This window comes from Urocitellus parryii, chromosome 2, assembly GCF_045843805.1.
Source record: "Urocitellus parryii isolate mUroPar1 chromosome 2, mUroPar1.hap1, whole genome shotgun sequence".
In the NCBI taxonomy this organism is placed as follows: Eukaryota; Metazoa; Chordata; class Mammalia; order Rodentia; family Sciuridae; genus Urocitellus; species Urocitellus parryii.
The window spans coordinates 175,436,896-175,453,666 of record NC_135532.1 but is presented as its reverse complement, the minus strand read 5'-3'; the positions used below and the strand labels follow the sequence as shown (position 1 = coordinate 175,453,666).

Below are 16,771 nucleotides of genomic sequence, written 5' to 3'. Positions count from 1 at the left end.
GTATTCAAGAGAATTAAAAACAGACACTCAGACAGATACTTAATCATGTTGATATGCATGCAGCTAAAAATCTGGATTACAATTAAAATAATATATAATTTCATCCTTAATATGTTGACTGAAAAAAATTTTAAGATTGAATTAACTAAGAATAAAAAATTAATGTAGTAATTGATAATATAATTATTGATACACTTACTATAGACAGCTATTTAGTGCTTCAAAATTTATTACATGACAGCTATATTGATTAAGCTTTTTGAAAAATATACGAGATACTTAACACATTTTTAGAAAGTTTATAAAGCAATTTCATGACATTTCAAATGCAATATAAACCCTCACTCTTGAAGGATAAATGCCCTCAGACCTTAAATACACAATAAATAGTTCAAAGATTACAGTACTCTTTAATATTGGCAGTTAATTAGATAAAAGGGATATATTTGGAAGTATCTTAAGAGAAACAGCTAAATTTAAAATGAGTTTCTACTTCTTTATTTTTAAATTTAAAACTAGCATAAAAATTTTTAAAAATTTAAAAATTTAAAAAAAATTAAAACTAGCAAAAACAGAAATTAAAGGGAAAAAATTAGCTTTAATCAAGGATGTCCTTCATTAATAATAAGTTCCCCATGTTAGATGGGAAATATAATACGGGCCCTTTCTCTCTCCCTCACCCACACACAGACACACTGAATATTTCAGATCCACCCAACTAAAAAGCTGTTGCTCAAAGTCACCAAATTCAATGTTGTTCGTTTCACAAAATACTGCCAAACCCAAGAAATGTACTAAATAATGATCACAGTGACACCTACTGACACTTACTGTGTGAAAATTTATCATTTCTTGAAGACTGTCAGAAAATTTGGTCAAACTTGTCTACAAGAAAGAAACCAAAAGAAAATCAAGTCATTTAAGAGTCATAAAAATAGTCACAAAAACTGTAACTTTAAGCATTCCTCACAGAAAGATTGAGTTACACTGTAAATAATGACATTTACTTCCAAGGACAATCTCACTAGCTTATAAGTATGCTCTGAGTCTACATGTAATAACATACAAAACCTAAAAAAGTTAAGGAATTGGAGTTGCCCCACCAATGGTATGAATAACCCTAAAGGTAAACTTGTTTGAGGGTATCAAGACTGCCCCTTTAAGCATTTATGGATAAAATAATAATCAAACCACATCCATTTCTTCTCTGGTTATTATTAGTCATGAAAGAAATGTAACACTGTACAGTGCTGTGGGGATCCAAACTAATCAGAAGCTATACAGCCCCCACACATAGAGTCAAGTCCTGTTTGTGGGTTAACATTCTCTGCTTGCGCTTATAAGCAACTTAAGTGATTCTGCTGTCCCTACCCATGCCCTCTGGCAGATGCTTCAGCTCACCTAGCAGCAAGCAGACTTAGTAAATGCCAAAACACTGCAAAGCCCAGTTAGGAGACAGATACCAGATATGCACAAAGCAAATCAACCTTTAAGGGCTAGCTTAGAAAACAGGATTACATTACACAGCACCAAAGGATGATAGCTTTTTGACTTCAAATTTTAAGTATCACCTTAAGTATCACCGTAATTATTAATATGGTAAATGGGTATATAATTATGTTTTGTTGTATATGTCACATTAAAATGTAACCATACTAACCTCAACTACAGCATCATTACTAGAATACTGTGCTAGGTCTCTAATCCCATTCATGAACTGTTTATTTGCAACACAAAAGGCTTTTCCAGTATCAATCATGGCAATACAAAGCTTCACAAGCTGAAAAAGAAAAAAAAAAAATTTACAAATTACTTTGTTGAAAAGTGTTGGCAAAAACCACAAGTTAACCTAGCTAAAGACAGGAAATAAACTAATTTATTAATACAACTAAAACAGATTGAAATATTTTCTTACTTTCCTTTGGCTTATAAATTCACAGAAGAGTTGTACCAAAAAATTCAATCTTTAGGACCTAGAGGTTATCTGATAAAACAACAACAACAAAAAGATCATCTTATCAAGTCACATTCGATCCAATAAATTAATTTATTAAGTTCCTCCTAGAAGAAAGAAAGAAGTAAGCAAGCAGTGTGATGAAAAGTAACCTCTTTTTTATTTTTAACTGTGGTATGTTGGAGGAAAGGTGAGTTAAACTGGTATGGTGGGTTAGTCATGCCTACTGTTCTGGGTATTGTGTTGAGTCTCAGGACTGATCCTTCCTGCCTGTGTGTGTGTGTCTCTCTCTCTCTCTCTCTTTCTCTTTCTCTCCCTCCCTCCCTCCCTCCTAATTTCCTTCATTTCATTTTTCCTTCCTCTCTCTTTTTCCCCTTCCTCCTTTCTTTCACTCGGACACAGAACATTTTCTTTAAGCAAAATGTTGGATGAATGTCAAATATTAAAAATAAATAAAAGTGAACTTCTCTGGACAAAGAAGGGGCAGATACTGAAAGGGGTAGGAAGGAGGAACAGCAAGCATAAAAAGTAAGAAAAATGTTTTAGAAAACTCATGAAGAATCTCAAGAGCATAATTTAAATCCACTGCCCTAATGTTGAGAGGAAGAGAGTTAATGTAATCTCTGCTTTCAAGGAGCTCTAATTCTAACCAGCAGGCAAGCAGATCAACTCCTCAGAACAGACACCAGTGCAATGACAAAACCAAGAACAACCCAAGGAAAAACATCTGACTTGAACTGTGTAGATCAGGAAGAATTCTTAGAAAAGATAGCACAAGATATTGCTGAACTTCTAAGAGTTTACGTTGGAGAGGGGAGCATTGCTGGGGATCCATCCCAGGTCTCATACATACCAGGCAAGTGTTCCACCAATGAGCTACACCCATACCCCAAAGGCTCTGATATATTAATGTGCATCTAAAAGATGCATTTCTCGAAATGATTTGACCATGAAATTCTCTTTAAAGGAAACATTCCCATAGAACCAGTTTTCCACAGAACTCACAGTAAGAAATGCTGGCAGGACTGGGGATTAAGCTCAGTGGTATAGCACTTGCCTAGCATGTGTGAGGCCCTGGGTTTGATCCCCAACACTGCAAAAAGAAAAAGGAAAAGAAATGCTGCCAGAGATAAGTCTTTAAAATGGTGTGTTATTTAAAAAATAAAATATCTTACAAGGAAAACAATCTAAAGTTCACAAGGAACGACCAACACAGTGGAAAAATTTTTTTTGAAAAAGTAATAAAATGAGAATATTAGCCTTATATGACATTAAAATATATTACAAAATATAGTAACTGGAAGCCTAGTAGTAAATGTGAATATACAAACTGATCAATGGAATATAATACAGAGTCAAGTATTATATTATATTATATTATATTAAGTATTTGATTAAAGTAATATTCTAATCAGTGCCAAGGAGGGGGCAGCAGGTAATTATCTAAAAAATGACATTAGGGGCCCTGGATAGCCAAGGAATCAGTTGGATTCCAAATCCTCAAATTAAATTCAGATGGAATAAAGATTTAAACATAAAAAGTGAAATCACAAAACTAAGGTAAAATAGAAGGTGTTTTTTAATATAATCTCAAACTGTGAAAAGTTTTTCTGAAAAGGATACAAACTTCAAAAGCCATATGAAAAAGAAATTGATAAATTCAAGTGATAAAAATAAAATATCTATAAAAGAAAAAACAATTAACTTAGTCAAAAGACAACAATATGGGAAAATAATATTAGCAACAAATCCCAAGGGACTAATTATCCTACCATAAGAAAGGATATGTATTTTGAAAGCATTCTGAAAACCCAATCATACTGTAGGGGGAAAAAAATGGGTCACAGACATGCACAGATAATTCCCAAAAAGGACATACAAATGTGTCTTAAATCCATGAAAAGATATTCAACCTCACTCACAATAAAAGAAATGGAAATTACCATTTTTTTTACAAAACAACTAAGATCAAAAAGTTTGATAACATGCTGTTTTAGAGAGGGTAGATAAGGGGAAGTAGACATTTTTATACATTGTTAGTGGGAATATAAATTGGTAACATTTCTTTGAGAAGTAATTTAGCAACAGCTGTCAAAATTTAAAACAAACTCTCTAGTCTGGCAATTTCACTTTTTAAAATGTATCATACATATTTGCACATAAGCCACAAGACACATCTGAAGCAATGCACTGCAGTCATGATAAAAATATCAGTTGCTAGATCAAGTGTCCATCAGTAAACAATTGGATAAATAAATTATAACGTATCCATATAATGTAATAAAATTCAGCCATAAAAAATTTGGTCAGGGCAGGAGTATAACTCCCCCAGTGATAGAGCACTTACCTAACATGTACACAGCCCTGGGTTCAATCCCCAGCACCAAAAAGAAATAAAAAAAGGAAACAGGGAGAGCTTTATGACTAATAACAAATAGCATTCGAAATATATTAAGGAAAAAACAAAATGTAACACAGTATTAATATTTTTGTTGGGAGTGGAAAGAACCATTTGTACGGAAGAGTGCAAATCTATACAATTTTCATATGCTTAGAAAATTTCTGTAAGGACACACAAGAAACTAGGTCAGTATATTCCCCTAGCAAAGAGATTAGAAGATGATTAATTTTCACTGGGTACACACTCTTTTACCTTTGATTTTTTTACTAGATAGATGTTATTACTTATTCATCAAATTAAATAATTCAAAAGTAATTAAAATTCCTTTTCCCATAACAGCAGAGAGAGACAGGTTAATAGACAAGGTTCTCAGCTCAGTCTTCTTAGGTTCAAATCCTGTTGCCATACATAACCATCTAAGTGCGCCTGGTTGACCTAAACCTCAACAAACTTTAATTTTCTTTTCTGTGTAATACTTAATGATGGTACCACATCATATTAGGTTGCTAAAATAAGGTAAGATAACACTCATAAAGACTGAAGCACAGCTGGTACAGTGGTTCTGGAGGCTGCAGACGATGAGGCAGTAGGATCAGAAGTTCAAGGTCAGTCTCAGCAATTTAGAGAGAATCTGTCTCAAAATTTAAACAAATAAAAAGGACTAGAGATGTAGCTCAGTGGTAATGTGCCCCTGGGTCCAATCCCTAGTACCAAACAAAACAAAAACAAACAACAACAACAAAATTTGGCATGAAGTATTACAGGCACATGGTAAGTACTCAGCAGAGATTTGTGCTTCCTTGTCAGAGAAGTTATTTGCTTTTATTTTGTTTTTTTACTAAGAAACCAGTGGGAAGAAAAATGAAAAAGACATGAACAGATTCTAAGTTTCTAGATAAGGAACAAGAAATAAATATATTCCCATCCAAGCAGAATAATGGTCATTCCATTAAGAATGAAGAACAAAGTAGTAAACCTTGAGAAAATAGTTAAGTATTAAAGAGAACTACTAAAGGTAGCAAGAAAGGGACTTGACAGGGTTTTAGAAAAACCGTTTTGTATATAGAATTTGAGGAGCCTGTGGCTCCACCAATTGGATTTGACAGTTATATAAAGTCTCCTATAGGGCTTTATTAGCCCAGATATGGGGCAGAAAGTCATACTCAAGACAGTGAAAATTCTGCTGAGCATGGTGGCATGCACCTATAGTTACAGCACTCAGGAAGCTGAGGCAGGAGGACCACTTGCGCCCAGGAGTTCAAGAATAGCCTGAAAAATGCAGCAAGATCCTATCTCAAAAGGAAAAGAGAGAGAAAAAGAAGGAATGAACTCTGTAGAGTGCTATGTAAGGGAAATGAAGGTCTCCAAAGAGGGGAAAAAAATAATGTAAAACTAAGAAGGGAATGGAAGGATTAATAACAGCATTATTCACAATGGCCAAGAAAGAGAAACAAACCAAATGCCCATCAATTGATTCTAGATAAACAAATGTGGTATAAAACAGCATATAATACAACCATAAAAGGAAGTACTGATATACGCTACAATATTGATGAACCCTAAAAACATTACATTAAGTGAAAGCAGCCAGTCACAAAAAGCCAAATATTATGATTCCATTTATAGGAAATGTCCAGAAGATCAATACATTTCTTTTTATACCTAAATAGTACTGTAGGATTATTGGACGTTGGATTGTTTCCACTTCAGCTATTCTGAATAAAGCTGCTGTTGTGACTATCAATGTAAGTTTTGTGTGGACGTATGTTTTCAATACCCTTGAGAATATACTTAAGAGAAGTGCTGGGTTATATGGGTATCTGTGTTTAATTTTTGAGGAGCCACCAAAATTATTTTCCAAAGAGGGTGCAGCAATTTGCATCCCCAACAGCAATGTATGAGGGTTCCACCATTTCCAAACCCAAACTAAGACTTTTATTATTATTTTAACTATCCCGATGGGTATGAAAGGGTGAAGTTGTATCTCATTGTGGTTTTCATTAGAATCTCCCTAGTGACTATTAGTATATTTTCATGTGTTTATTGGCCATCTATATAATCTTCTTTTAAAAAAAAAATGTCTATTTAGATCTTTTTTCCATTTTAAAACTGAATTTTAATTTAATTTAAAATTATTGAATTTTAGGAATTCTTTATAATAATCCCTTATCATATACCTGATTTGCAAATATTTTCCTCATTCTATGGTTATTTAATTTTCTAACAGTGTTCATGAGAGCACAGAAGCATTTGTGTTTGATCTAGTTTTACATATTTGCTTCAGTTTTTGGAATAAAAAAAAAATCTAAGAAACCATTGCTTAACCAAGTTTAAAATGATCTTTGCCTGTTTTCTTCTAGGAGATTGGAAGTGTTAGGTTTTTCCACTTTGAATTAATTTTTGTATATTGTGTGAGGTATTCAGCTTCCTTCTTTCTCTCTTTCTCTTTCTCTCTCTCTCTCTCTCTCTCTCTCTCTCTCTCTCTCTCTCTCTCTCTCCATTTAAATTTTCAGTTGTTCTAATACTGTTAGTTGAAAAAACAAGTCTTTCTCAAAAAAAGAAAGAAAAACTATTCTAAAAAACTAAAAAAAAGAAAAAGAAATGTCCAGAAGAAGCAAATCCACAGAAGTTGCCAGAGAATGAAAGAAAGGGAACACTAATTGAAACTTAGTGTTAAAAGATACAGGGTTTCTTTTTGGGATACCAGAAATATTTTGGAATTACACAGTGGTGATAGTTGCACCAATAACACCAGGATTATACTAAAAAACACTTTGAAATGGTGGATTTTATGTTAGATGAATTTTATCTTTTTTTTAAAGAATATTTATTTTTTAGTTTTTTGTGGATACAATATCTTTATTTTATATTTACATGGTGCTGAGGATCTAACCCAGTGCCTCATGCATGCTAGGCAAGCACTCCACCACTAAACCACAACCCCAGCCCAGATGAATTTTATCTTAATTAAAAAATTACAAAAAAAAAAAAAAGAATGTTGCAGTGGATTTTAGAAGGATCTGAAATATCCCAAGTAGACTGATTGAAACACCAGAAGTCTAGGTAAGGTTGAAGAACAGAAGCAGTAGTGAGGTTGAGAAGTGGAAGGACTGGAGACTCAAGTGAGACAGGCTATCAGCATTCCAGATTTCAGAGATTACAACTATGAATGATGAGCCATAGAATAGTGCCGTGAAAATAGAGATCAGAACTAGCATACGAGTCACCACCACAGGAGCCAGAGAGAGAGAAAACTGACAGAAGCAGAACCACCTGCACCCTGTAAATATCCAAAGATGATAGTGGTGAATGAGATTATAACAAATAATCTAATTTACCTAAGAGTAAATGTCAAGATAATCAGAATTATCAAACTACTATACTAGGGGCTGGGGATGTGGCTCAAGCGGTAGCGCGCTCGCCTGGCATGCGTGCGGCCCGGGTTCGATCCTCAGCACCACATACCAACAAAGATGTTGTGTCCGCCGAGAACTAAAAAAAAAAAAAAATATTAAAAATTCTCTCTCACTCTCTCTCTCACTCTCTCTCCTCTCTCACTCTCTCTTTAAAAAAAAAACTACTATCCTAATTCATTATTCAACAATTTTTCAATAAGACTTTACAATGTCATGGACACTTTGCTAGATGACAGGAATACGAACAACTTCTTTGCTATCTCTGAGTTGTAAGTAACATCCTAACACTCATTTTTTTCATCTGTAAATTGAAGATGCTACCAACTTTGCAACACTGTTATGAAGATTAGGGACAGTATGAGTAAACATAGGACTTTGTGCCCAGTAAGTACATAATAGATGAGTTTTTGTTGTTGTTGCTTTTTTTTTTTCTTCTAAAGACAATCCCAATTTCCAATGAGCTAATAGTTTGTTAAAGAGACACCATCATCTTTACTGTTTATTTAGAATTCAACACGCACCAAGAACCACGTAAGTACTTTATGTGTATTAACTCACCTCACTCTCATAATAACCCGATAGATAGATGCATAGATACCCTTATTTCCCCCATTTTGAAGATGAAGAAACTGAGGCACAGAAAGATTGAGAAGCCTGCCTACTAAATGGTAGAGCTACTTTCAAACTCAGGCAGCCCCTGACCTTGTGCTCTTAACTACTAGCCTCTGCTACAAATCAAAAATTACAATTTTAATAGTTTAAATGGAAGTACATGTGAGAAACAATGCAATACAAAAAAAAAAGAAAAGAAAAGAGCCAAAGTTTGGTAGCATTGGAGCTGAGATTTAAAGGATGTCCAATTAACAGAGAGGAAACAAGCATACCAGAGAAAAAAAATGCAACAGATATGGGAATTATATCTAGATAGCAACTATGATGCACTATAATGTTACCTTACAGAATGGACAGGTAACTGGACCCAATAAACAATGCCACTCATCAAGCATTATTCTCTAGAAAGAATCTAACTACTGTTAGTATATGTTATAAGCAAAATAGATACGAGCTAAGTCACCAAGATAGTTCAACCTGTCACTATTATTTACAATGATACTATAGGTGGAACTTGCCTTGCACAAAGTTATGAAATCACTGAACTAGTCTTGGAGCACCTCCCAGAGCACAACTTCCCCATTACTCCTTCGATGCCACCAACTTTAATAACAACCATATAACAACCAATAACAACCATATCTTGGTTCTCTGTCTCCCTTCTTTATGCCAACTCTTCATTTCTAAAGTAAAAATGATAGTAGCTTAAGAATTTTATAAGGGATCAAAATCTTAAATCAGAGAAACATAAAAGTAACTAAAGAAATTTTGGTGGAGAGAGGAGAGGGAAAGGTGATATTTTAAATAATGTCAAGTTTCTACCATGCCTTAGTAGCCTTTTGGATAAGAATGCTAATGGGCTTAGCAATCTTAGCACTGAATGCCAATATTTTAATAATTTAGTTTAGTTATTATTTATTAGATTATTATTATTTAGAGTATTTTGGTTTTAAGATTCTACCAGTTTGCCCGAACCCAAGCAAATGATATAAAGAAAAAAAAAAAAAGTCACTCACTCATAAAAGCAAAATGATTAACAAAAGCATTGTCAGTGGAGTTCCACCCACATGCAATGTTTCGTATGATTTATATGCAGTTCTTCTACTTAAAAAGGATAATTACCTTCATTATACTACTCTGTGATTCTCTGAAAAGCCTTGCCTTTCTATATATCCTCTTGTAAATCTACCACAAAATCAAAACTACACACATTGGGGCTGGGGATGTGGCTCAAGCGGTAGCACGCTCGCCTGGCATGCGTGCGGCCCAGGTTCGATCCTCAGCACCACATACAAACAAAGATGTTGTGTCCGCCGAGAACTAAAATAAATAAATAAAAATAAATAAATTTAAGAAAAAAACTACACACATTGCATAAAACCACTAGAATGGAATCCTAATTAGAATTAGTTACACTCCGTATGTGTATAATACGTCAAAATACACTCTGCTGTCAGGTATACCTAAAAAGAACAAATTACAAAAAGAAGAAAAAAAAACTCATTGGAAAAAAAAAACAAAACTACAACTTAATACCAATGTCTACTTTCAAAGCTGAAAACTTTACTTCAAAAAGTACTTCAAAAAAATGTAACTCCTCAGAGTAAAAACAAAAATTAATAATAATAATAATAATAATAATAATAATAATAATAAAAGGCCTATACAAATACATTTTATTGTTTTTTGTTTTTGTGGTGCTGGGGATCAAACCCAGGGTCTTGTACATGCAAGGCAAGCACTCTACCAACTGAACTACATCTCCAGCCCTACACATACATTTTCAATAAAAAATATTTTAAAATAATATACTTAGTCAAAATAAAAATATTTATTTTTAAAACAAATGGAAGCTTGCTACTCCTGCCACTCCTCTTAGAAATTGCTAAGTGGCCTGTGCTTCCTCAAAATACACAGATCCTAAAGCACAGTGGTACACAAGAACAGCACTGAACTAATAATACAAGCACAGGAGTTCTAACCCTCTTTCTGCCTCTTTTAACTTTCAATTTGAAGCAAGTCTCCTTTGCTTTCTGGGATTTGGTATCCTCATCTATAAAATGGGAAAAAGAATACTTGTTCCACCTACCTCACAGAATTATTGTAAAATTCAAAGACACTGTATATTACAGTGCTGTAAAAATGATAGAATCTAATAAAAAAATAACATTATTAAACTTTTCCAAAATTTTAAGACAGGAGGATCACAAGTTCAAGGTCAGCTTCAGCAACTCAGTGACACACTGTCTCAAAATTAAAAACTAAAATTATTTAATTTTTATAATATTACTGCTTTACATAGTTTCTATACTATCTACATTGTATGTTAATATAAATATTTCATGATTTTTAAAACATTTCAAAATGTTTCTCACAATGCTCAGCTTAATTAATATATATCATACGAAGTGCAATCCATATGCCAATATCCATAGGCATAACTTTGAATCTAGTTAAAAACACAGAATCTCAGTATCCCTGATCTATTGAATCAGAATCTATGTTTTTAAAAAAGATTCCCCTGGTGATTCTTATGCACAGTAAAGGGTAAGAAACAATACTTCACATAGCAATACCATTTATAATAATTATTACACAAAGTATTTTCAAAAAAAGAATTTCAAACATATGCATAGACTTATGTCTAGAAATTTACAGAGATATTTCTCTAAGCAATAGTTGCAAAGGAATGTTCCAACAAATGGATCAAAAGCCCCATCTTACTCATTCTAATATTTTTGCCTGGTACATAACAGACAATGCTTCTTGGACAGAAATTCAAAAATATTATCAATAGTTAATACAGAAAGTGGGAGTCAATGTACATTTATACTTATATAAAACATGACTATATCATTTATTAAGTATTTTTAGCATTTGTGTCATTAGCTTAAATATGAAATTACTATTTTAAATTTTATTTATATTTGAACCCAGCTGTACCTAAATTTATAAATAAGAAAAGTCATGGGCTAGGGTTGTGGCTCGGCAGTAGAGCACTTGCTTAGCACTTGCGAGGCCCTGGGTTCGATCCTCAGCACCACATAAAAATAAATAAGTAAAATAAAGATATTGTGTCTGTCTACAACTAAAACAAAATTTAAAAAAAAAAAAGAATGGTCAGGTAATACATTAAATCCATTAGGTATTAAAAAAGATACATGTGATCTTTTGGATGGAGAAAATAGGAATAAACTTCTAACCATATAAAAGTTGTTTAGTAAACTTTGAATTCAGAGGAGAATATATATATTCTTCCCTGGCACTTAGACTTTGAACAAGCAAGATAATTAATATCTCTAGCCTTAATTTCTTCATGTGTAAAATTACAATAAAAGAATTTATCCTTATAGAGAAACAAAGTAATGTTCTTATTAATGGAAAACAAAAATAGATACTTTAAAAAATTAAAAATGTTAAAATTCACCTTATCAAGTTTTAGTTCCAATTCTGCCACATCTCCTTCTACTTCTTCCAAAGCAGCCCTAGAAAAATTAAATGCAAAATTAAGTTACTTTATTGTTCAAATGTATACTTTACTTTTGAAAAATAACTTATCACTCTAAATAAAAAGGTAGATATTAATGCTTAAAAATTATACTTCACAGCTGGGTGCAATGGTACACATTTATAATCCCAGCCACTCGAGACTAAGGTAGGAAGATCACAAGTTCAAGGTTAGCTTCAGCAACTCAGTGACACACTGTCTCAAAATTAAAAACTAAAAAGGGCTTGGCATGTAGCTCAGTTGTACAGCATTCCTGCATTTAATGCCTAGTACTGAAAAGAAATTATACTTCAATGAAGTAATAGTAGAATATATACTTCATAATAATGCAATAAAACAAACAACGTAATCATTATTTAAGACACATTGTTATTCAATTAATAACACTAATTAAAACTATTTAGCACCTATTTTTTAAAATATGAATAAAAGTTTATAGGCCAGATGCTGGAACTAGAAAGAATACTAACCAAATAAAATCACCAAAAATTTTGCCTCCAAAAAATTTAATTAATAAGAGATTTTTGGAAGCCTTGAATCAGATTTCTAGACAAGAAAGTACATGTAAACGAACGGCGAAGTATCATTGACAACCAAAGGGGCTTTTAGAGATAATTAAGAAAAATATTACTTCATAATTTTGTTTCCAAAGTATTACAGTTTCAAAAACTCAGCACCAAACATTGATAAATTTTAGACTAATCCTTCTCCTAACAACATAATTTCAATACAGAAAAATTAGCAAAGATCAGATTATGCAAAAAGCAAAAAAAAATAATAATAATCAGATATTCTTCTTGACAAAAGGCAATGATGAACTATAATACTAGTTAGCACTTGACAGATATCACACTACAGGGGAACATTCCAAAATTGGAAATCTGTTTGAAGCAAAATAGTAGCAACTAAGACTTTGTAAGGATAAGGAGATTTTACACTAAGAGTAGTATATAAGAAAATATAATTCACCTACTTTAAATCATCTCTGCCATTTTTGTTCTCTGGGGTTTTTCCCCCCTTGCAATGCTGGGGACTGAACCCAGGACCTTGCACATGCCAGGCAAGGTCTCTACTACTGAGCTATACCCTAGCCCTAAGCCATTTTCATATACTTACTTGACAAATAAGCAATATTCCAATTGCTATTTTAAGAATTAACCAAAATTTGTTTTAATTGGACAGTAGTGTGAGATTAGGTACCCAAAAAGCCATTATGAATGCTAAGACATTCTCTGGCAAGAGAGCTAAGTAAAAGACAGGTAAGATACCAACTTTATTTCCACAGCTACCCACTTTACCTCTGTGTGACCTCTGAATAATCAATCACTTTATCAGCTTGTGAATCTACTTCTCCATCTGGTTACATTATTTTTTAAAGATTTTAAATCTCCAAAATAAGAAAATAACTATAAATTATTCAGTAGAATGATACCATTATAAAATGAGATACTCCAGCATTAGTTCCAGAAAGCAGGAGGTGGTGTGCCTCCACAGCACAGAAGCAGAAAGACTTCTCCCCAACAGTTGGCCATTGTCTTCAGCAGTGTTTTACAAACTACACATTGTTCACTTAGCCTAGAAAATATTTCCCCTTCACTTTAATCCTCACTCCCTTCACCTACTTATCATTTAAACTTACTACACCTAAGAACAAATTTATCCGTACAAGGATATTCGCTGTTTTTAACAGGCTGGAAACCTAGATGTCCAACAATAGGAGTATGTAAATAAATGATAGTATAGCCCATTATATGAAGAAGCAAATTTTTAAAGGAGGCTGATTTACATGTACAGATATGGGTACATGCACATGGTAGATTGTTACACAGGGGGAAAACAAATTACAAAATTACATGAGTCTGAGCCCAACTTTGTTCAAAAGAAAAACTGTTGAGATGGTTTTAGGGAAATATCTGGAAGCATATTTATCAATCTAACTCTAACTGGGAAAAAAAGCATTACAAAGTATAAATAAGAATTTGCATTTTTACTACTTCTATACTGTATTACTATTTTCAACAACAATGCATTCTTAATTAATTTTTAAAACTGACAAACAAGGGAAGGAAATGAGTTCAGATATCACCTCCCCAAGAAGGGTCTTCCCCCTTGTAACTTCTCCTGTCACCTTCCCCAGTGGGATAACATACGCCCCTGTCCCTACAACCCCCCTTGTAACTTCTCCTGTCACCTTCCCCAGTGGGATAACATACGCCCCTGTCCCTACAACACCTGGCACACATCTCTGCCACTGTGCGCTTTTCTCACCAATCTGAGCTCCCATAGCACTGAAGACACCCCAAGTATTTGCTGAGTTCAGGAAGGAGCTCAACAAGTATTTATTTCAATTTTCAGAAACTCTTCATTTGCATTTTTAACCTTTATTTATCTTGACTCATTCTTCCATTTTTCAAGCAAATTGGTTCAAATAACAGCTTAAGATTTGATTTAATGGAAGGGAGTGGCTGGGGTGTGGCTCAGTGGTAGAGCGCCAGCCTAGCATGGGCGAGGCCCTGGGTTGGATCCTCAGCACCGCATAAAAATTAATTAATTAATTAAAGATATTGTATCCAACTACAACTAAAAAATAAATATTAAAAAAGTTTTATTTAACCATTGGATTTTACTAAATAGTTTGATAGAAATTGTATGTACATTTTTCAACCTTATTTTTTTTTTAGTATAATTTATTTATTTATTTATTTTTAATGTGGTGCTGAGGATCAAATCCAGCGAGTGGTCTACTGTAACCCCAGCCCCTCAATCTTATTTCATTGTGTACTTCTACTAATTTACTTTTGTGAGACTACAGTTGTAAAGAAAGGTGTGGTTTTACATACAACAGAAGAGAAAATGCCTGGGTTTTACCTATCACTTGAAAAGGCCTTTGTAATCATATATTCAAAGAATCTGAAAGTTTATCTTGGAAGTTCTTCAATTCAACATATTACCTTCTCTTTTTGAAAAAAAAAAAATCTCTGCCATTCAACATCTAAGCTGTTTGTGCAAACTTGTAGCAACAAGTTAGTACCTAGTGTCTAATGTAGCCTGGTTCATTGTTGAGTATTTCTTAGTATGGAAAGAAAAACATAGGCTGAGGAAGGAGGATGACAAGTTCAAGACTGTGTCTCAAAAATTTTTAAAGTGGGGTTTGGTGGACATGGGGAATGTAACTCAGAAATAGAATGCTCCTGGATTCAACTTCCAGTACCAAAAAGAAAATCACGCATACAAGAAAATAAATTTTAAGCCTTAGTTTTAGCTATCTATATCCTAAGAAGCTGAATAAGTCCCAAATTCAGAAAAACAGGCACTTTATTTTTACTAACACCTTCATTCTTTTATCTAATCATATATCATAGTTTTTTAAAATCAACTTAGAAAATGATTAACTCAAAACACAAAACTAAAAGAGAAAATACCCCAGCAGTAAGTGTTAACACTGAGCCACTTAGAAGTGGTCAGTGATCATTTGGGCTGTGAATTAAATGAAGTTCCATAAGAAGCACAAAAACAACTTACCCCACCTAGATATCACTGAAATAGCAAGAAGTTTTTTTAATTACTGTTTTTTAAGAGTATCCACTCAAATAAATAAATAATGTGTAATATATGTATTATACTTTCTTTACAAAAGAAAATTTGAAAGAAAAAGGAAATGTGGTATGGAATTATTTTCCTCATCCATTTAAGATTAATAAACAACAACAAAAACTCTTCAATATTGGCAGTATCCTTAAATGGAATTAATAAAGTAAACTTAAGTCTTATAGTGATATGATCTAAAATGCAACAGGATAGTCAAGATCATTAATATAAACACATAAATATCCTGAAACAAAGATGGATGAGGCTCTAAGTCATGACTACCTCTTAAGAATCACTCAATAGAAAAAAAAAGTAATATTCAATAAATACTCAAAATATAATTTGCAGGGCTGGGGATATAGCTCAGTGGTAGAGCACTTACCTAGGACAAGCAACGCACACACACAATGTGTGGATTTTGAAACTAACATTTGTTTTATGTAATAAATGTATTCCTAAAAGTTGCATATCTATCTAATAACCATTTAGATACTCAGAAGAACTGCCTACATGTGTCCATCAAGGTGACCACTGTCCCTAAGCAACTTCTTCTTGTAGGCCTTCCCCACCTTGGTCAATGATGGACTACTCTTGGCAAAGAAAGAACAATAGCTAGATCAAAGATAGTCCACTGACCCAAAGGCAGCCCTGAGATTAAGTAACAAAAAAAGTGACAAAAAGTTCCCACCCTGAGATGGCTTCTGAGATTTTGACCAAAAAATAGTGAGTATTCATCCAAAAAACCCATTTTTTTTTTATTGGTTGTTCACAACATTACAAAGCTCATGACATATCATATTTCATACATTAGATTGAAGTGGGTTATGAACTCCTAATTTTACCCCAAATGCAGATTGCAAAATCACTTTTTAAAAGAAATCTCTCATAAATCATTTTGTGACATGAATGGCCACCCCTTATTCTGTCCGGTAAACTCTGGATCCTTTATACTGGGTCTCCGTAACATCTTTATATGGATAGACAGCTGAATGGAATTATTATTTTTTTAAAAAAAAAACTGATCCCTACTTCTTACTAGCTATAAAATGATGCACAAATTCTTTGTGTTTCAATTTCATCTATAAAATACAGACAATAGCAGTCTCTTCTGTAGGACTATATAACCAATTTTAAAGTACATGTGAAAACTAGGACAGCATCTGATACTTTATAATAGCGAATACAAACTATAATTATTTCCAATGTTAAAGAAGTTTTCTCCTAAATTCCTCATAACTTCAGTCTAGGCCAGAGGATTATCTGATAAAATGTTATTTGGAAATACATTTGGT

General features: G+C 33.2%; 1 protein-coding gene across 3 annotated transcripts in view; it reads right to left on the bottom strand.

Annotated features, from left to right (window-relative positions):
• Acap2 (ArfGAP with coiled-coil, ankyrin repeat and PH domains 2) overlaps nucleotides 1–16,771 on the bottom strand; it is a 124,976-nt gene that overhangs the window by 72,610 nt on the left and 35,595 nt on the right. For all 3 annotated transcript variants that reach the window (XM_026380123.2, XM_026380122.2, XM_026380124.2), the window contains exons 2-4: nucleotides 11,811–11,868; nucleotides 1,661–1,780; nucleotides 832–885 (exon numbers count right to left, since the gene is read on the bottom strand). In XM_026380123.2, the coding sequence (XP_026235908.1) occupies nucleotides 832–885; nucleotides 1,661–1,780; nucleotides 11,811–11,868 (232 nt within the window). The remainder of the gene's footprint in view (nucleotides 1–831; nucleotides 886–1,660; nucleotides 1,781–11,810; nucleotides 11,869–16,771) is intronic.